The sequence below is a fragment of the Mytilus edulis genome, chromosome 2 (assembly GCF_963676685.1).
Source record: "Mytilus edulis chromosome 2, xbMytEdul2.2, whole genome shotgun sequence".
NCBI lineage: Eukaryota > Metazoa > Mollusca > Bivalvia > Mytilida > Mytilidae > Mytilus > Mytilus edulis.
In genome coordinates this window covers 40,388,003-40,410,409 of record NC_092345.1, presented here as the reverse complement: position 1 = coordinate 40,410,409, position 22,407 = coordinate 40,388,003, and the positions used below count along the sequence as shown (strand labels likewise).

Here is a 22,407-nt window from a genome sequence, read left to right as displayed (position 1 = left end):
GTGGGTAAAGTTACAGAACTTTTCTATGGCCATGGCGTTGTCTGTTTTTTATGTACACAAATGCATGCCAATTTATGAACATACTATTTTTCGAAACCAGTTGAGATATCATCATGAAATTTTGTATTCATCGTAAGCACATTAGTAGCATTGAATGAAATGCAAAAAAACTGCAAAAATTTATTAATCTCATCTGAACCCATTTTCTCAGTCACAGTCACTTTTAAGCATTATATATGTGGCCAGGGGATAATTAGATGAAATGTTGGGAGTCCAAAAGAGTAACTACAAACACCTCCTTATACTTTTCCCTGTCATATTTTAGGTAGTACAAATAGTACAAAGAAATTAAATGTATCAAGATCAGCAGCAATAACTCTTTTCACCAAAATAGTTAGAATCAAAATTGATTGTAAGTCACATTGGAATGTTTTATGACAAGATCTCAAGTAATTTACCTGCTCATTAGCATGATTTTTGTGAAATGAGTTGTAATTTTTATAAATTGCCTTATTCAAACTATCTGAAAATTTGTCATATTGCATCAGTTGGAATTAATATTTATTTTCCTCAGGCCATAACACACCACAATTGGATACTGGTACAACATCTATAGCTGCAACCACATTACCTACTGGACCTATGTTCCCTGATAGTTCACAAAATCATAGTAAGTAATTTATAAACAAAATCAACATCTGATTGAATTTTTCAGGACTTTTTATGCCCATGCTTTAGGCAATTGGGAATTTAAGTTTACCCTTGACTCTCTTTCCCTTCATCCCTCTTCCTGCCTGTTCCATTTTTGTTGCACTCTTACTTAAGGTTTTATCAAAACAGTCTATTCAGTCGGAAAGCTGACCCCGGTTTGCCCCCATTTCTTAAAGCAACAATGGAGGTCATGTGATTACCATATATGGGCATTTTTTTACCAAAAAAAGTGAAGCCCGTTTTTTTAAATTTGTAGTTTTTTGCATGAATTAAAACTAATTTGCTTTTAGGTGAACATTCTTGAGTATGTACAAAGTATATTTATCAACTCAATAATGGATTAAACTCATTTTTTCTCTCAAAATGTGTCTTCAAAGACTAGGTGTTGACCAAAAAAATCTGTCATAGCAAATTAAAATCGTAATTTTCTTTCTTAACTTCTCGGGAAGCTATTCTTGTTGGCACTCTCATGAACAAATTATTATTATATTAAGCACCATATGCTGTTATTTACATATGGATATTATTAAAATAATTTTATTAAATATATTTTAAAACTAAAGACATGTGTAAAAAAAAAATAAGAGAAACACATTTTAACACTTTTCAGAACTCAGTCTCAGTGAAATAACTTCAAATAAGCCCTATATGGATGACTATGTGCCATATAAATTTATAATATTATTATTCCAAGACTTAATTTATATTTTGGTAAGTATTTTTACTGCTGCAACCTAATTATTTCAACACAGAAATAAATTTCTACTACATTAATGCAAGGGGTAGCCAAACATCATGAATACTGGATCAAGACAGGATCAAAAATAGGAATTCCTTTTTATTACTGATACCTGGTCTTACCTTTTTCATTTTTAGAAAACATTAAAGAGATTATAATGAAAGTATTCTGAATGTAAATTCTTCATTATTTGAAATAATAGGAAATTAGTTTGCAATCCTTGTATGAACAAACTAAACATATATTTAACAATAAATTTGGTCTCATTATTAATTCCTTGCAAGTTCTAATGAATGGACTCACATTATGAAAAAAAAACCACTAAACCAATAGTTAGATAAATGGTTCTAATCATGAACTTAAAATAGATAAGAACATAAAGACTCTGTCTAATATTTTTCTTTTTCTATTTAAAAAAATAATAACTATGCATTTTTATATTTATATAAAAGTATTTCAGAGCAGTTTCTGAGTGCAAAGTCAACAATTATGTTTTAGATCATATGTCATAAATAAGTCACATTTCAGTATGAACATGCTTTGAATGCAAGTCTGAAAGAGATTGTTTTAAGTTCAAATTTAGGACAGGACTTTTTATGCCCCACCTACGATAGTAGAGGGGCATTATGTTTTCTGGTCTGTGCGTCCGTCCGTCTGTCCGTTCGTTTGTCCGTCTGTCCGTTCGTTCGTCCGTCCGTCTGTCCCGCTTCAGGTTAAAGTTTTTGGTCAAGGTAGTTTTTGATGAAGTTTAAGTCCAATCGACTTCAAACTTAGTACACATGTCCCCTATGATATGATCTTTCTAATTTTAATGCCAAATTAGAGTTTTTACCCCAATTTCACGGTCCACTGAACATGGAAAATGATAGTGCGAGTGGGGCATTCGTGTACTGAGGACACATTCTTGTTTAATTTTATTTTTGCAGGATTGATCAGAATTCCTTAATCACAAAAAAATATATTATCATAAACAATGAATGAATGAGTTTTGTTATAGTCATCTAAAGCAGTTAAGGTTGTGCACAGACAATATAAGATTTCCTTACAATGTTTAAGTTAAGTCAAACATTTCACTGACTTAAAGAGAATAATTAATCCAGTCAAATATTCACAGCTGAACTCGCCATTAATTTTTCAAACAATTGTGTTCAGATGCAAGGTGACATTGATGTGTAAGGCCAAAAAACTACAATGTCAAAAAATGTCTTTCTTTTGGAATTTAGTTCAAACGGGGTTTCCTAAGGGGTGATAGAACGTTATACTTGATTTTTTTTAAAACTTTTGAGATACGTATTATTAATTTTTTGTATAGTATCTTGTTAATCTGTGAAAAAAAGAAGAAAAAATAACAAACATTTCGCATCATTTATAAACGACAATCAACGGCATTAGGTAATTGCTAAAAGATGACCAATTTGACATTTTAAGCATTATTTTCTTTTGATAATAAAATCAATGCTTAAAAAATCGAAAGAAATCTATTTCTGACCCTAATGGCAAGTAGGAAACACAAAAAAAGAAAAGCTTCCAATTGGCTCCATTTTTTTTCCGCGAAATTAATGCAATTTCACAATAGCAGGTTTTAATATCAGTCCAATTGTTGTCTTAAGAAAGTAGCAACAACAGTCGTTTCTAAGGGCTTGCTTTCCGAATGTATTATTTCAACTTTGAATTATTTTTAATTATGGAATTTGCATAATTTCTTGTGCTTGAATTTTTTATAATTTCCAGGTTTATTCTGTATTTTATTGTTCGGTGTGGTGCACAACACTTTCTTTTACAAAGAAGAATGCATATTTTCATTAGAATGTACTGTGCCGTGCACAACACTATCTATACAAAATTCATTGTATGGAAAGTGTTATGCAATGCTTAAAAATTATAATGCAGAATAAACATGGCAATCATTAAAAAATTTGAAATTTTGAAATTATGCAAATTCCATAATTAAAAAGAATTCCAAGTTGAAATAATAGCCTTTTTCAGGCAAATTTTATTAAAATGGTACACAATTAATTGAATCAAACTCACAGACAGTAGGAATTGGAGCGTGAGTCGCTCACCATTTTAGAGTTAAGCCTCTTTATAACTTGGAAATTTACACATTTTTCCATTTCCTAATTCTTACCATCTTTCTCATCCAAATTTTATGAAACTCATACAAGTTGCTTAGAACTAAAACTAATAGACAAAGTTTGAATTTGGGCGGTGAGTCATATACTGTTCATGAGTTATGCTCTTCATAACTTGGTAAATTACATTTTTTTTTGTTTCTGCACTCTTAACTTAAGTTTTTCTGATCCAAATTTTCTAGAGTTATGCCCCTTTATAACTTGGCTATTTCTTTGGTTTTCACACTTTACTTATGTTTTTATCTTGCAAATTTTATGAAACTCATGCACAATGCAAGAAACATTACAAGCAGAGAGAGTTTTTTTTTGCAGTATGTCATTAACATTTCTACAGTTATGTCCTCTATAAATTAGAAAATTGGCATTTATTATCATTCAGTAGGATTTATAAATTATAAAAGGGAACAAAAGTTCATGTTTTGTTGAAATTCTTTGTCAATAATTTTCAATTGTAATTTCATATTTATTTGCACACATATGGAGAAAATACCACAAAGAATTGATGTGACTAAATGAAGGAACATAAAACATTTAATAGTATTAACTGTAATTTGGACTGTTTAGTTGCTGAGTAAATTGCAGTAAAGCATAGAATTATAAATATTTTTTGTTATCTTTTAGGTAGAAGACATAGGGACCAAACAACAACAGTCTCAGGTAATTCTTATAAGGATTTCTTAATTTATAGTTTATACACAATACACTCATCTTTTATAAACTATTTCAGCAGTCAGTTTTCTCAGTCTATTCTTAGGAACTTACATAACTATTCATTTTTACCTTATTTGGAATAGTGCCCTAGAGAGGAGTAAGAGTATTGTTGATCCCAACAAGAATTATTGTGAACCCAATTGTACCTCTCCATAGATTCACCTGATAGTTACCTGTCCATTTAAACTTTAGGCAGTTCTATTGTCCCATTGAACAAATACAATTTGTATTGTTCTCTGTGTCGTTTATTCACTCAGACCTTTAAATTTCTTGTAAGAGAAATCTATCACTCATTGATTAATCTACCTGAGTAAAAAGTTTATCTGCTAAATAGATAGAAATAACAGGTCTACCATTATTTGTGTTTATTCAATTTTGATAATATTTTTTTTTCAATCTGTTCAAAATAAACACTAATTTAATCCTAAAATGTTAATTTTTAAAAACATAAGTATTGTTCCTATCAAAATTTTCATTTTTTTTAGTTTTTGTTAAGTTACAGAATACTTTTAAGAAGGCCTTAAGGTGTAATACCAACATTGATTTTCCCCTATTAGTCTTTGTTAAAGGAGTATGTTCGATAAGGTCCTAAAATGGCCCCCTTTTTTAGCGTAAATTTCAAATTCGGATTTATTGACCAATATCACGATAAATTATGGCTAATACATTGACTAGATAGGATATAAGCTATTTTGTTGAAAATTTTACGTTTCTGCGATTCATCACAAGTTGTACTCATATTGATTTTTCATGAAAAAATCAATGAAAATAGGTAAATTTCCAAAGATTATTTGACAGGAAACATAGAGCGCATACGTTGACAACAAAGATCTTTTAAAATAATGTTTGTGAAGACATTTAACATGTCTTATTTGAATATTATTAAGCTTGTCGACGCCTGCACTCTATGTTTCCTATTCCTTTATTTGGTTGAAATCCAGCTGATTTTGTCAAATTTCACCAAAATCCCTTATCTTGACCTTTTTTGGATGTAAAAATCAACGTGTTAGAATTAAACTTTGACAAAAACAGCTCTGTTTAACTTTCTCACATGTCTTTAAGGCAACTTAAAACAATTATTGTCTTGTAACCATGAACTTTATAATTGGGGCCAAATATGGCACTTACCGACCTTACTCCTTTGCACTTTTCAAAAAAATGTGTAGAATTTATCTTTGTTTCCAATAAAGAAATACTTGGCATGAGTAAAGTTTTATCCTGTCCAGTACTATAGAAAAAAAATCACATAACATTTCATTACATATAAGAAAATAACCATCACTGGAAGTTAACCAATCAAATTTCTCCCCTTATTTTATCTGTGTACAAGGTTTAGTCACCATGTAACCTCAAGATTACAAAATATTCTATAGAAATCCCAAATAAAAAAATAATGGTGCTTTGAAATACCCAAGACATATGTTTATGACACAGAAATCTTTTACTGCAATAAAATGTAGGATTAATTACCTACAACTGTCAAATTCAAGGGAATATTTTTTTTCAACCTATTTTCGTATACAACCGGATGTGACGTACCATGATTTGGTGGTATTACACCTTAATATAAATATCATCATTTTTAGAGTTTGTATGTCAAATGATTTTTGAAATGTAGGAATAATGTTGAAAATTTTGTCAGAAATCAACTTTTATTTATGTTTGCATAAGTGTTTACATTCAACAGATTGAATATATATAAATATAAACTCATATGCATTTTTTTAAACTCATATGCATTTTTTTATAATGGTAAACCTGTTATTTCTATCTATTTAGCAGATAAACTTTTTACTCAGGTAGATTAATCAATGAGTGATAGATTTCTCTTAGAAGAAATTTAAATGTCTCAGTGAATAAACTACACAGAGAACAATACCTGTTGTATTTGTAAGATGGGACAATAGAACTGCCAAAAGTTTAAATGGACAGGTAACTATCAGGTGAAAAAGCACTTTGCAGCATCAGATCTATGAAAGCGGCGTTTTGCATTTGCGCCGATCTGCATTTCATTTGCGCCGATTTTTTTATTTCATTTGCGCCGATTTTTTTTTTCATTTGCGCCGATTTTTTTTTAGGTAAATAACAGATGAAATGATATAAGAAGATGTGGTATGAGTGCCAATGAGAAAACTCTCCATCCCAGTAATGTTATTTTCATTTATCATCAAAGACCTCTTCCGTTAGCCAGTTGTACACATGTTATGAATTGTCAATCATAACATGTATATAACTGTTGTCTCCTGCTTAAAATCAAGAAGTAAAAACCTAAGATAAAAGCACTTTGTGTATACTAAAATGACGAATTAAAAATATATGTACAGCATTCAAATCCATAAAAACGGAATACATTCAAATCATAAATCTGTTCTTGCCGGGTATGTATAGGCAACACATCTACTATATTCCTTTCTTATGATTTCGTCTCTTCTATATTTGACGTAATTGTCATCGATTTCATTTAGGGAAAGGAATGGTAACCCGAAACATTGGGATAGCCATTTACCAATTGCAATGTCACTTGATTTGTCTTTACACTCTGTGCTCAGCCAATGTAAAAGTATGAACTTACCAGGAACTTACCTGTAAATCCAATTAGGAAAAATATAAAATCGGCGCAAATGAAAAAATGAAATCGGCGCAAATGAAAGAATGAAAATTTTCAAAATCGGCGCAAATGTCATACGCCCGAGACGCCCCTATGAAAGGTGAGAAAACACCTGTTGATAACAAATTGCATAATTGTTTTAACACATCTAAAGTAACAGACTGTCTATTCCTAGAAATGTCCTGTTGAGATTTCTTGATACCACGCATGATATACTGGCTATGTTTATTTAGATTGTATTATGTTGCAGTTTTTCACTTTTCTGTATTGTGCTCATATTCATAAATATTACAAAACTCTGTATGGCTGATTAATAAGTTTGTTTCGTTCTCTGACATAAAGATAAATCTCATACATAACATGCTTGTTGTTCTAAAACATCATAATGTGGGAAGTGCCCTGCCTTTTTATCTGCCTCTGGTGCAAGTATTCTGAATTTCTGTGTCTTGTAATGAAGAAGAGAGTCTGAAATATTATTATGAATACACGGAATATGTTGAACATGATTGATAAAATGGTGTCTAGCAGCATAAAAAGTCAACTTTCTCATGATACTCTTAACTTTAGACCTGCTTTTGGAAATAATATCAACTGTAGTCATATTGTTACAATGGTACAAAAGATGCATTATGCTCCAGTACACAAACCATGACTATATTTAAAGTTCAAAAAATGTTTGCTTAATTTCCATAATTTCTATAGGAAAATCCCCCTGAAACCACTGACTTTTGTAAAAAGCTGCACTGATTCCCCTGCTTTCCTTGTTTTTCTATGGTAGTCCATACTTTCTTCTACTTTTTATCAAGATTCAAGATTTTATTGTAAAGCAACGCTCAGACACATATATGTGTAACATGAGGTACATATATACAATGATAAACATGATTTATAACACAAAGGTAACATTCGAAAAAAAAAAAAACCAATAAAAACAATAAAAAAGAAATAAGACAAAATATAAGAAAATAAGACAAAAAAGAAATAATTCATACAAATTAATATACATATCACAATAAGTTATTCAGCTTTCTGATAAAAGATGCCACCTGTCTATATAAATTAACATTGCAGTAAGATAACATTACAGATAATTTCTGCTTACTTGGATGCTTCGTATAATAACTAGGGATATGTTGTTCTCTAAAACAAACCAGTTGAGGAGACTTGCATATAAAAAGATAGTGAAATTCGTCGCCTACACTCTCTTTACATATGTGACATTTTCGGTCCTCCGCCGGAATATTGTACCAACGCCCAGTTTCAATGGGAATTTTTATATTAGACGTTCTTAATTTTGTCATCCAAATTCTTGCATTTTCCGGTATTTTTATAAGATAATTTTCAAAACCAGAACAGTTTTTATAACTAGAATAAAATACACCTCGGGAAGATAACTGGACATCTTGATGCCATTTTTGTATATATTGGTCTTGTAAAACCTGTTTTATCAGATGCTTGTAGTCAGCACTATCTTGATTGACAAACACATATCCTAGTCCTGTATCATTAAATATTGATTCTATAAAGTTCAGCCATTTGAATGATTGACCGCTATTTTGCATTAAACTTAATAATAATCTATACATATTACTACTTAATTTGTCACCATGCATTATTCTTCTCCAAAATGATGTCATTCTTATTTTAACTTTTATTTCTAATGGAAATCTGCCTAATTCTCCATATACCATATAGTTAGGCGTTGAAGATCTTACTCTTAGAATACGTTTACAAAAATTTAAGTGAATTTGTTCTAAAATTTTCAGGTTTTCGTATCCCCAAATCTCACAGCCATATAAAAGAATAGGCTCTACCATGGCATCAAACATTTTAAGCTGTAAATCTAGTGGGATGGCTTGATTTCTAATACTTTTGTACAGTCTGTATAATGCTTTTTGTGCTTGATTAACCAATTTTTTCTTCGCCTCCGTAAAAGTACCATTACATTTAAATATAAGGCCAAGATATGAGTAGGTATCGACTAATTCTATATTTTTGCCTTGTAATTTAAATTTGAATTTCCGTCGCACTTTGCCTTAAGTTACTAAATACGATGCATTTTGTTTTTGTAACATTAACTTCCAGTTTCCATAATTCACAGTAGTTCTGGAAAATATTTAGTGCATTTTGCATACTTTCTGCAGAATCTGCCATAATGACGGTATCATCAGCGTACAGTATGGCAAACAGTTTCATAATTGAATTTAACTCATTTTGACATTTTTCTTTTACTATCTCAAGGGGACATCCACCTAAATCAATAAAGAACTTTTCTATGTCATTTAAAAAAATTGAAAAGAGAAAGGGAGATAGATTTTCCCCCTGTCTTACACCAGTTAGTCACTATCTGAAAAAAGACGACCATTTGCTATAAAAAGATTACATCTTTTACAAAAATCCAATAATTTTGTTCCATATTTGTTTACACGACCTGTATCTTCATTAAATCTTTGTAAAATATTATTTTCTTTTAGTATAGAATAACTAGAAGTATTATCATTAATTACATCTTCTTCAATTTGTAGTATTTCTTGTAAATTTATATCATCATCAACATAATCCTTCAAAGAAGAAGTTCTAGCATTGAAATCCCCTACGATCACAATATTTTTGATACCTTGAGAAAATATAAACAATTCTTCTTCAATTTCAATAAAAGATTCATCAGATGAATATTTTGAGAACTCAGGTGGAACATAAGTACAACCAAATGAGTATGTTGATTTAGGGGGGATATTTGTTTTGAAATTTCAATCCATTGAACAAATTCAGAATCGGACTTTAAAAACCGTAAATATTGTTTAAGCTTTTTTATGCCCCACCTACGATAGTAGAGGGGCATTATGTTTTCTGGTCTGTGCGTCCTATCGTCCGTCTGTCCGTTCGTTCGTCCCTCTGTCCCGCTTCAGGTTAAAGTTTTTGGTCAAGGTAGTTTTTGATGAAGTTGAAGTCCAATCAACTTGAAACTTAGTATACATGTGCCCTGAGATATGATTTTTCTAATTTAAATGCCAAATTATAGTTTTGACCCCAATTTTATGGTTCACTGAACAAAGAAAATGATAGTGCAAATTTCAGGTTAAAGTTTTTGGTCAAGGTAGTTTTTGATGAAGTTGAAGTCCAATCAACTTGAAACTTAGTACACATGTGCCCTATGATATACTCTTTCTAATTTAAATGCCAAATTATAGTTTTTACCCAAATTTCACGGTCCACTGAACATGGAAAATGATAGTGCGAGTGGGGCATCCGTGTACTGTGGACACATTCTTGTTTTGAAAATAATAAGGATACCTCCTGATTTGTTTTTATGCCCCACCTACGATAGTAGAGGGGCATTATGTTTTCTGGTCTGTGCGTCCGTTCGTCCGTTCGTTCGTCCGTCCGTCCGTTCATTCGTCCGTCCGTCCGTCTGTCCCGCTTCAGGTTAAAGTTTTTGGTCAAGGTAGTTTTTGATGAAGTTGAAGTCCAATCGACTTCAAACTTAGTACACATGTTCCCTATGATATGATCTTTCTAATTTTAATGCCAAATTAGAGTTTTTACCCAAATTTCACGGTCCACTGAACATGGAAAATGATAGTGCGAGTGGGGCATTCGTGTACTGAGGACACATTCTTGTTAAATTTCCTTCTGTTTTTTGCAAAGTAGCCATACTCTCTGGGTAATTCCAGCACATCAAGGTTATCAAATTTAGTTTCTGAAAACACTAAGATATCATACTGTGTAATTAGATGGTGAAAATCAGGATTCAGTAATTTTGATTTTATACCACACACATTAAGATGAGTTATTTTAAGTTTATCAATTCGCTCAGTATTGTTATCTAAAGCGTTGCCAATGTCCTATCTTGATTTTTCGGCAGTATCCGATTCAGTACGGGTCCTTTTTGATCGTGGTGGTATTGATGGACTGTTTGCTGCTTCTCTATGTTGTGGCGTACAAGGAGCTTGTTGATTGTTAATTTCTCTGTCATTATCTGCTGGATTGATATTGATGTTTTCTGGATTGTACAGCTGACCATTGATATATAGTTTGTCGCGAACCAGTCTCGCTTGCTTCCCTAAACTTTTTTTCATTTTTCAAGATTGGGTACAGTTTGCGGCCCCTTATTTCTATCTCTGTTTGCTCGTTGATACCGAAGTTTGTATTTTTAAGACGATATGCTTGTTTCAGAACATGTTCCAATTCCTTTCTATAAACGGATCTTGCAACAATCGGGCGTGCTCCATTTCTACCATATTTACCGAATCTGTGAACATTTCCTAATGTAACCATGTATTCTATTCCTAATTGTCTATTAATAAAATTTTGTAATTTTGCCTCACAGTCCTCAGATGGTTGATACGTTAGACCGTTGAATACCAAGTTGTTTTTCATGCTAGCCTACGGCATTTCAAGTCTAGGACGGTTTCCTGCAGTTCCTTGATGATTGATTTTTCCTGCATCGTGTTTTCCTCAATCTTTTCAATATCATTTCTATTTAAGTCACATTTTTCCAAAACTTTTTCAACAACTTGACCCATGCCTTCAAAGCTGTTTTCCATTTCTTTGTTATGTTGCTGTAATTCGGCCAGACTATGTTCTGCTTGATCCATACGTTGGACAACTGATGATAACTGTTGTCTAACATCTTCAATTTTTTCGACCTCTGTTTCAATTTTTGCTATTCTGTTGTTCATTGATAGCAAAGTATTTAAAATCTTATTCAGAACCTCCAAAGTTTTTGGTTTTTGGTTCAACAACAAAAATATTTATTCAAAATTTGGTCTTGCCCTGATCATGTATTTATTACAGTATATGTTTAATATGAAATGAAACAACCAATAAGTAATCATAATGATTTAATCAATCATACAGAACAGCACATAAACAGGCAGATCATAAATAGTAAACATTAATAGCAGTAAAAAATTGGTGTAAAGAATGAAATTCACGGATCTTTATATGATGTCAATCTCTTTTATTGTAGCATGCCAATCTGGATGGTCTCCTTATATTAATGAAAATCACCCAGATACTTATGCCCTCGGTGACAAGGAAAAGTCTGCTCTTGAATACCAAAAAGCAACTCATTTTTGTGTTAATGGAAAGATTTCTAGAGTAGAATGTTGGGATGTAGATATAGATGCAGCTCATTACTCGTCAGGGGAAGTAATGACTTGTACTCCAGAAGGTGGTGTCATGTGCAATAATGCTGATAACTTCCCTGCACCATGTTCTGACTATAAGATTCGATACTTTTGTGAATGTAGTAAGTTAATGTTTTCTTGAAATAATCAAACCTCAATTGTTTCAATATTGGGATGTTTTACACATTTATTGACAGTAAAGTATTTAAACAAAGAATAACTTTCCTAAATCTAGTGATATATCTTTACTTTTTAAAGTTTTGACTTGAAGAAATGCTGATTGCTTCTGCTTCCATAATTAAGCAATGAGTGGATCAACTGGGTGAACTATTGAGAAAAAAAGGTCCCATCAACTAAATATGAGGATTAATACTAAGTAAATGTCTGTATGAACTATCTGTTATGTATACTGCAGTTGAACTTCTCTCAAATAATTTAATTGGATTAATAAAGCATTTCTATTTCTATAAAAATCCATAACTTGATATAGAATCCACATCAAACTTCAGCATGTATATTGTGCCATGTCTTATGAATAAATTGTTCATGAGTAAAATGTTAGAATAATATTTTTTTTGTTTTAAGAATTTATATTGGTATAGATCTGAACACATATTTCATAGAATATATAGGTTTTAAATACTTAAATAAAATCTAAAATTTTCAGTAGTGTAGTTTTTGAAAAAAAGAATCATACACAAATCTTAATAAAAAGTAGCTGAGATGATTTTAAAAGGACATACGATACAGTTACAGGAGAGGTTATAAAGTTGCTAACTTATAATGTTATTTACATGACGTCAAACTGTGACATGTTGGGAAAATGTGTATTTTTCAACTAATTTTTTCATTTAAACTTGAAAACAAGTTCATGAACCCCTCTTTTCTAAAATGTCATTTGGTTTTATTATCTATGAGATTATTTGTACCGAATTTTAATGAATAAGTCATCAATGCAATTTTTTTAAGATTTGATAAATTTGCAGTCAACAGTTACATTTTTTTCTAAATTCATGAAATTTAGTGAATATGAGTTATTTCTTTAAAAGAAATGAATAAATTTATAGGATACTTATATAAACAGAAATTACAAATAATTTAACATAAAAAACAGTTTGTGCTTATCTTTTAATACAAAAAAGTGAAGTATTTCTGTCGGAAGAAAATTTACGTCCACAAATCCAAATTTGAGATAAATTTGAGCAAATATCTCAAATTTCAACCTCATTTTACTCAAAAAGTACCATATGAAGATATATTTTTTATTACATATTTGATTTAATCCGGTAAAAATTGGCCTATATTTAAAATTTCATCTTGGAATCAAAACTGTATCGTTTGCCCTTAATGACTAAGGATTCATATTACAAGTTAAAACAGGGATATTGTCTTTAGCCCCTTATTGAACATTTTGAAATTTCAAGAACAGGGAACAAAAGGTCAGAAAGAAGATTAATTTGATATACAATTAGTCTACTGAACATAAGTTCATAAAATTTGAGTGAAATTGCTAGTTATTTTGAACATGGTTTATTAAAAACTTTTTTCTCTTTCATTTCAGCACCATCAGCAGTGACCACAGCATCTCCACAACCACCAGTATCAACTCCAGGTAAGAAAAACTTCTATGATGTTCCTTAAGTAGACTAGATTTCTGTTTCATTTGTTCTCTTGTGTTAAGTTGTCTCATCCTCTTATTTTCATATTATAGAGGAAGCCTGTGAGGAGCATTTTTTATCTGAATGGAAATATATTCACCATTTCCTTCTCTACTTTGTTTGAATGATTTAGTATGGCAGCGTGACAAAATGGTGTGGGGGCATATTAATTTACCACTGTGTTATGTATGTATATGATTTATAAGGTATTAATATTCTGTAAATTCAGAAATTATTGCAAAAAATGTGTCAGGGTTATTGCAATAATATAAACTGGCATTTTGAAATTCTTTATATGAATTAAACAGGATTTTTCTCAATATCACAATAATTGAAATTGCATTTTAGTCTTAAATGAAAAAATCTCAATACTAAATGTATGCCATTATGTCCAAATTTACAGTACTGAACTTTTTAATAAAAAAATTGAAAAGGATGTTATCCTATCTTTCTAGCACCATGTGATCTGTTTAAATGTCAACCTATGGTGAAACCACTTCTAAAAGAAGGTGAAAAGTTGATGGTTATTAAGACAACAGATGGATGTTGTGATAAATACACTGTTGTATGTAAACCTGAGAAATGTATAACTATGCCACCAACTTGTACGTCACCTAGAGTTGTACAACAGACTAACACTGGTGAATGCTGTCCACAATACAAGTGTGGTATGTTATAGTCACTTAATATTGATAAAATTTAATGCCACACAAAATTGTTATTTGAACAATTTAAATACACAATCTAGTTCCCATTAATAGGAAACACAATTTATGCTTTTTTCATGGATATTTAAAACAGCAATTATATTGGCTAAACCAATTGAAAACAATTATTAAATTTTCTTTTGCCTTAAAGCAATTTTGGTTGCAATAAAATCTTCCATCTCTGTTTATCTCTAATATGTACTAAACTTTCTAATAATGATATAACATATAATAATGTTGTATATATTTAAAGAAAAAATGAGCTGAAGATGTGTTACATATAATAATATTTGATTTTACAGAAATAATAGTTCTACACTCATGTTTGTTATCTATTTTTTATTTTGATAGAATGTCCAAGCCCATGTCCAAAAATGGTAACACCTGTATGCAAACCAGTAAGTTTTACATTTAATTTAGTTAACTATTGTAAATGTCAACGCAACTGTTTGCAATAAAGTATTATTTTAAAAATACTGAAAAGCCACTATTTAAATTGGGAAGAAATGTTGGCCATCACCTGACTTGTCTTTTAAAGTTTTATAGCGGGTGTATATTCTTTATTCCAAATTCTGTTATAACTTTTGTATCGCTTGATGGAGTAAAAAAGTGAGACATAGGTATGCTGTTTCTAGCAGTGGCATCATCAACAATGTATTAGTTTGTGATTAGGTTTAGTTTATGGTAAATCACAAGTGGTAGGTCAATGGTATTTTTAAAAGGATAAGGCAGATTCCATGAATTTTTTTACTTTATAAACTTATCAGAAATTATATACTAGTTTTGACCTATATGTATGTAATACATTAGCCATAAGCCCAATTTATTCAGGTTAAAATTGTACGGTTTCAACGAGAGATTAACATTTAATATATAAACAGTGCACAACTAAAAGGTTTTTTTTTACAAATTCATATTTTACTCCACTTTTTCAAAATGTATTTTGAAGGCATTTTATGTTGGATTTTCACTAATAGGGAATTAAAATACACAGAATCCTCTAAAGTATACAAGTAAATTAAAAGCGTAGTTTTGTATGAAATAGACATGGATTTTTTTTCACAATGACAGTAACTACCGGTACATGTATGAAAACAATGCGAAACTTTATCGTAACCTTCCTCAGTTTGATGTCGAATTGCATATTAAGGTCAATTTCTATTCGACACGGCTCATATTTTGGTTTGAATGAACTGTAGATTTTGTATGTCTGCTGAAAGATTGTGTATTATATATTTTTTTTGGCTGAACCAATTAATGGACATTTTAAATTCTTTTCTCAAAAGTAATTTGCTCTTCTTCACAATTCATAAATCAATAGTCTGTAACGGTTGTCTTTTGACTTTTCCAGGATTCTCACTACATAGTGATTGATACAGATTGTAATTGCCAAGCCTATGCATGTGGTAAGTTGTGGTTTGTCATTCAAGTATAAATTAATGACTATGGAACAATGCCAGTTGCTGATCCAGTATTTTCTGACATATTCTCTACAGAGCAAAAAAAAAAGGTTTACCATAAGTGACCCCTCTGTCTCTTTTATGATGAAAATACATGTGCAATCAAGCAAGCCAAAAAATGAATTATTTGTTGTACCATCTCATGAAATTAGGAGTAAAAAAAGATACTCTGGAAGAATAAGCATATCCTGTAACATGATTCACATTTGATATTTCCTATCCAGTTGTTAAATGTAAAAAAGATACAATTGAAACACAGCTGGAAAGCATTGAAGGAAATATTTTTGGTGGGACCCTTATGTTAAATGGAACTGAAATGCATATTTCTTATTAGTCAACTACCAACAAAGTTGACGAGACTTTAGGTTTACACTACATCCGTCTCTGTCTGTCTATCCGTCAGTCTGGCAAAGCAGTTTTCCACACTATTTTTCTTTATGCTTGAAGATATTGATTTTATATTTGGTATATTGTTTTATAATGTCAAGTTCAAATATAATTCTGGTCTAATGATTTTGTGCAGAGTTATAGTACTTTGATTTAGAATATTCACTCAAATAATCAGTTTTTCACACTTTTTTTTGCATGCTTGAAGATATTGATTTAAAATTGGTATAAGGCAGCAACCATTTGATTTTCTGGGGGGGGCTATGGTTTTTTTTTCTGTGCAAACTTTTTTTTTCGCCTTCGGCGAAGAACAATCTATTTTTTTAGCGACAAACCGAAGACAATTTTTTTCTTTCAATTTTAGCATTACATATAGTGGCAGCTGAGGGTGAAACAAACAATTTTTTTTACTCAGGGTCCAAAACAAATTATTTTTTTCACCAAAACCTGGAAACAAACTTTTTTTTCCAAAAAAAACCATAGCCCCCCCCCCCCCAGAAAATCAAATGGTTGCTGCCTAAAGATTTATCATGACAAGTTACAAATCAAGATTAAATGTTGTTTTGGTCTGATGATTTTGTGTCAAGTTGTGGTACTTGGACTATAGTCGCTGTCACGTAAAATTGGCACAATGATTGTCAAAATTTTCTTAAATATTGCCCGTGTTTACTCGAGATCATGTTTTTCAATTAGCGGAAGAAAAATCCTGTCCAAATATCCACTACTGTCCTACCTTTTATTGTGTTTGCACTCTATAATCCTGACCTTCACATTTTTCAAGATTATTCACATTGTAAAACTGCCATCTTGGTTTCTATGAGGATCCCTTATTACATAACATTCATTACTCTCCGGTAATATCATTGTCATTGATGATTGTGCCAATTTTACATGACACTGACTATAAGAAAAAGAAACTATAGATGAAGTTAGAATTTTGTTCCAATACAATGAATATTTTACTGGTAGTGGACTATGTATTGCCATGCAATACTCACAGAATACTTGTTAAAATTAGTATGCTTTCAAAACAGTAGATATTGAAAATTTAATTTAAACAACAGAAAAAAACTGTTTTACCTGTCTTTATGATGAATAAAAGTTATACATGTAGTAACAAATTGGTTCTTTTGAAGAAAATTAATGATTTTTGTTTTTACCACACACAAAAATATTCTTCAATTTTAGTCAAGAATATCGTAAATGGAACCATGCCTCCTGTTGTAACTGTCAATCAAGTCTGTAAATACACAATGAATGGACATGAGGTTGTCAAACATGTAAGTTACCATTTGTTTGTTTTCATCAGAATTCATTAGAAAGCAGTAAAGTGAGGCTTGTTTTTGACAAAAGATTCTTTAATATAGAGATTAAACAAGTTATATGTTGTGTTGAAGATCAGAGTGTGTAGTTTTGGTATGTAAGACGTAGCATATTTTTTATTTAAAAAAAAAGAAAGAAGTTCAAAACAGATAGAAATTAAATGACTATAGTCATGATAATTAATTGTTGATTTATAGGAAGTGTCTGTTGAAAAGCAGAATTATTAAGAGTTGTTCAAGATTTGTCAATGTGGAACCATGGAAGCAACATGCAGGCATTTTTTTTTATACCCCAACCACCAATTTTCATTTTACTTAGACTAATGGAGCATGTTACTAATGAGACGTTTCAAAAATAGAAATAGAGTGGATAAGTTTGTTTTGGACAAGAAAATTAAACAAACCACTATCTGTTTGAAAATAAATTTCAGTTGATTGCTTTTATATGACTGCAAGAAATTATTTGGGATTGTATAATGGTATGATGTTGTAGTTGTTGTCATTCAAAGACACATTTGGTTTCAGGACAATAACTTTAGTTAATGTGAATTGATGTATTTGAAATTTAATAAGAAGGTTTGATACCACAAAAAGAAGGTAGGGATTAATTTTTGGGAAGACGGTCCCAATTGTTTGAGAATTAGGGGCCCAAAACAAGCATTTTAAGAAGGTTGGGATTAATTTTGGGGAAGATGGTCCCAACCGTTTGGGAATTAGGGGCCCAAAGCAAGCATTTTTCTACTTTCAGGATAAAAACTTGTGTATAAGTGTTTCAACTACTCCAAAATTGTACCACAGTGTTTAATACCAAAAGTAGGTTTGGATTTATTTTTGGGGTTATGGTTCTAACAGTTAGGAATTAAGGGCCAAAAAGTGGCCAAAAACAAGCATTTTTGTAGTTTCTGGACAATAACTTGTCTGTAAGTGTATGGATCACTCTGAATTGGTACATGTACCACAAAGTTCCATATCACAAAAGGAAGACTGGGATTGAGTTTGGATATTTCCTCATTCATGCAGGAATAATGAGCCAAAAAAGGGCCAAAACAGTAATTTTTATACGACTGCAAAAAATAAAAAATAAATGGTTGTATATTGGTATCACGTTGTCGTCGTTGTCAGAGTTGTCAGTGTCGTCTGAAGACGGATTGTTTCCTGATAATTTCTTCTGAATAAGTTAAAAGAAATCCATACAATTTTAAGACAATGTTTATAACCACAAAAGGAAGCTTTGGATTGATTTTGGGGGTTATGGTCCCAAAGGTTTAGAAATTAGGGGCCCAAAGGGGCCCAAAACAGCATTTATCTAGATTCAGGTCAAAAGTTGTGTATCAGTATTTCAATTGTTCTGAAACTGTACCACAATGTTTATTATACCATAAGTAGAAGGTTGGGATTTATTTTAAGGGGTTATTGGGCAAACAATCTAGGAATTAAAGGCCAAAAAGGGGCCAAAAACAAGCACTTTTCTAGTTTCAAGACAATAACTTGTGTGTAACTGTATGGATCTCTCTGACATTGTACCACAAGTTTTCATATAACACAGGGAAGGCTGGGATTCAGTTCTGGTTAATTTTCCTTAATTTGTAGGAATAAGGGGCCAAAAAAAAGCATTTTTCTAGTTAACAGACAATGACTTGTGTTTAAGTGTATGTATCTCTATATTTTTTACAGGAAGGCTCAATACCACTAAAGGAAGGTTAGGATTGATTTTGGGGGCTGTGGTCCCAATAGTTAAGGATTTGGGGCCAAAATGGGGGCCAAAAATAATCATTTTTGGTAGTTTTCAAACAATAACTTATGTTTAAGTGTATGAATCTCTCTGAAATTAAACCACAAGTTTCCATACCATGAAGGGATGGTTAATATTGACTTATGGGGGTTATGACTCAAAATGTTTTGGAATTAGGGTGAAAAAAGGGGAAAACTAGGTATTTCTGGTCGATAGACAATTGAGACAATTTAAAAGCAGTGTAAGGGAGGTAATTCTAAAACATTTCACTTACAATGTTGGGTATATTTGGATTTACCTCCCTTACACTACTTGTATATTATGTATAAAGAAATGTCAGGTTTTGGACTAATTGCAAAAAATAGGGGGGGGGGGGTGGTAGTTGTTTTCAATTTTTTTTCTTCAAATTTCTCAAATTCCAAATTTTTGAAAAGTTTAAAGAAGAAATCTTTAATTACACAATATTGTATTGTGCAATAGATTTGTAAGATCTTGACATTTGTTTTGTGTCAGAAACTCATATTATTTCAAAAATTTGATCGCAATCCAAATTCAGAGCTGTATCAAGCTTGAATGTTGTGTCCATACTTGCCCCAACTGTTCAGGTTTCGACTTCTGCGGTTGTATAAAGCTGCGCTCTGCAGAGCACCTGGTTCTAGTTTCCAGACAATAACTTGTGTTTAAGTGTTTGGATCTCTCTGAAATTGTACTACAAGGTTCAATGCTACAAAGAAACGGCTGGGATCGAGTGTTGGGGTAATTTTAAGGGGGGATTCAAAAAGTTTGGGGGGGTTCATTTTTTTTTCTTCAAAATTTTTCAGATTTTCAAAGTTTTGAAAAGTTTCAAGAAAAATTGCACAGTATTGTGCAATAGATTTGTAAAATCTTGACATTTTTGTGTCAGAAACCTATACTGTGGATTCATTAATATACGTTGGATACCAAGTTTCGCGGATTTCGTGGTTATAGGTGAACCACGAATTTAAATATTCAACAAATTGCAAATTTTCTAAAGAAATATATGCATCAATTTGCCAAAACCACAAAATTAAATATCTACGAATATTAAGATTTCCTCAAACCACGAAAAATGATACCCACGAAAATAAATGAATCTGCAGTATTGTAAAAAATTTGATCAAAATCCAAATTCAGACATTACCATGCAAGCTTGAATATTGTGTCCAAATTTGCCCCAACTGTTGAGGGTTTAACCTCTGCGGTCGTATCAGGCTGCACTCAGCGAAGCATTTTATTTTGGCTGTAATGATTATATCAGTATAACATGATGGACATTTAAGTTAAAAACCTCTCTTTCCAGGTTTTTCCTGATATGCAAATTTTAACAGTACTAATAAATATATACAATATTATGTCAATGTCAGGTAAGTATAAACTATTTTGTATGAGGCTGAGAAACTGTGAAAGGGCATAAGGTTGCGCCTGGTACAAAAATGTTTATAATTTTATGACATTGACCTAATATTGTTTTTATACTGGAACTTAAATTAACACATTGATAGCTTTTTAAATCATAACACAAGTGTCAAAGTTATCTTCATCAATTAATGGACCACTGATTGTACATGATGAAATTGGCATTAAACAAAATATAGCTATGTTACTATATTAATGAAATAAACAGAACTAGTTGCAGTATAAATTATATACTTATAGATTATAGTTGATCATCTCAATGAGATTGATTTTCTCGCTTGAGGCATCCGGCTCAAGCGAGAGAAGCTATCAAGATTAGATGACCAATGATAATCTGTTTATCGCTATTATACCTATGGCAACGTTCGCAATTTCATTAGCAACACCATGTGCATCCTTAGTTTCTAGCGATTATTTTCCAACTCAAGCGAGTAGCATGATATGAAAAATTATCACAAAAAAAGATCAAAGGAAAAATGAACAAAATAGCGATAAATACACATTATATCATTAATATATTTCAAATTATTACTGTGAAAGTACTTTATAAATTTTTAGTTCATACACTTGTGTTTAGAAGGCTGTCATTATTTATAGAATTATTCAATTAAATTAATTCAGTATTTCATGGTTACAAAAATATTCAGCGTTCATAATTCATCTAAAACTGAGCTTACGCAAAAAATATAAATTTACCGCTGCTATCCAGTTATTGTGCCACATTATTACTCCCCTAAATTAATTTTATTTCTTTTTTTTTTTATATTTTCTATATTTCTAAAACTATCACTCCCATTTATCATTCATAAGAAATGTTGTTCACACCTGCATAGGTGAACCGTGACAGCTAAAATTCACTGAGTAAAGATCAAAGAGATTAGAATTACAGAATTTTAATCTTTCAATTACCTTGAGTTTAACCACCATTCAACATTTACAAGATGTCACAGAATAATACACATTGTATTTACACAGTTCTAGCTGGAAATGGTTGCTAGACTGAAGCAAAAGGTCAAAATACAAACATGCATTTTTAATACACTATCAATTATGTCAGTTTCATACGTTTGTTTAAAGTATTATCTGGGAAAAATCATAAAAATGTTCTATTGTACTATTTACTTTTATTACTAAAATTCATATCAGAAATCCTTAAAACATAAATCCTACAATTTAATTTTAAAAGTTGCACGGCTATCACTTTAATTTCTTAATTTACTTCACCAAAAGTCGTCAATACACTTTAAATCGCATTATTAGATGGTTAATGAACAAGCCATAAATGAGATTAATTCCACTCCCGGCATGCAAAAAGACTTAAACTACGTCACAGAAGTCAGGAAGTTGGCATTAATAAAATTAATAATTCCCAATTTTCTTCTTTATTAGTTTTCATATCCAAATAAAACTTATTTTGAATATGTTCTTTATGGTATTATGAACACAAATTTTTCCTTTAACGGTATTGATTGTGCCATAAACAAGTTACCTGAAGAAAACAGTTACATACACAAATGCAAAAAAATGTACTTTGAATTGTAAAAGCTGGCTGATTTGTTGTTCGTCATCGTCATTAACTTTTACAAGAATCTTCTCTTAAACTATTGGGTCAAATCATCATAAGAGTATTTAGTTTTAAAAGTGTGTCCGATGATCCCACCTGCCATCCAA

At 31.1% G+C, this 22,407-nt stretch overlaps 1 protein-coding gene across 2 annotated transcripts in view; it reads left to right on the top strand.

The window, feature by feature from the left end:
• Positions 1–22,407, top strand: part of LOC139510171 (mucin-5AC-like) — a 219,098-nt gene that overhangs the window by 184,900 nt on the left and 11,791 nt on the right. For both annotated transcript variants that reach the window (XM_071296525.1, XM_071296526.1), the window contains 8 exons: positions 575–670; positions 4,204–4,239; positions 11,874–12,155; positions 13,595–13,645; positions 14,147–14,359; positions 14,750–14,796; positions 15,750–15,804; positions 17,434–17,525. In XM_071296525.1, the coding sequence (XP_071152626.1) occupies positions 575–670; positions 4,204–4,239; positions 11,874–12,155; positions 13,595–13,645; positions 14,147–14,359; positions 14,750–14,796; positions 15,750–15,804; positions 17,434–17,525 (872 nt within the window). The remainder of the gene's footprint in view (positions 1–574; positions 671–4,203; positions 4,240–11,873; positions 12,156–13,594; positions 13,646–14,146; positions 14,360–14,749; positions 14,797–15,749; positions 15,805–17,433; positions 17,526–22,407) is intronic.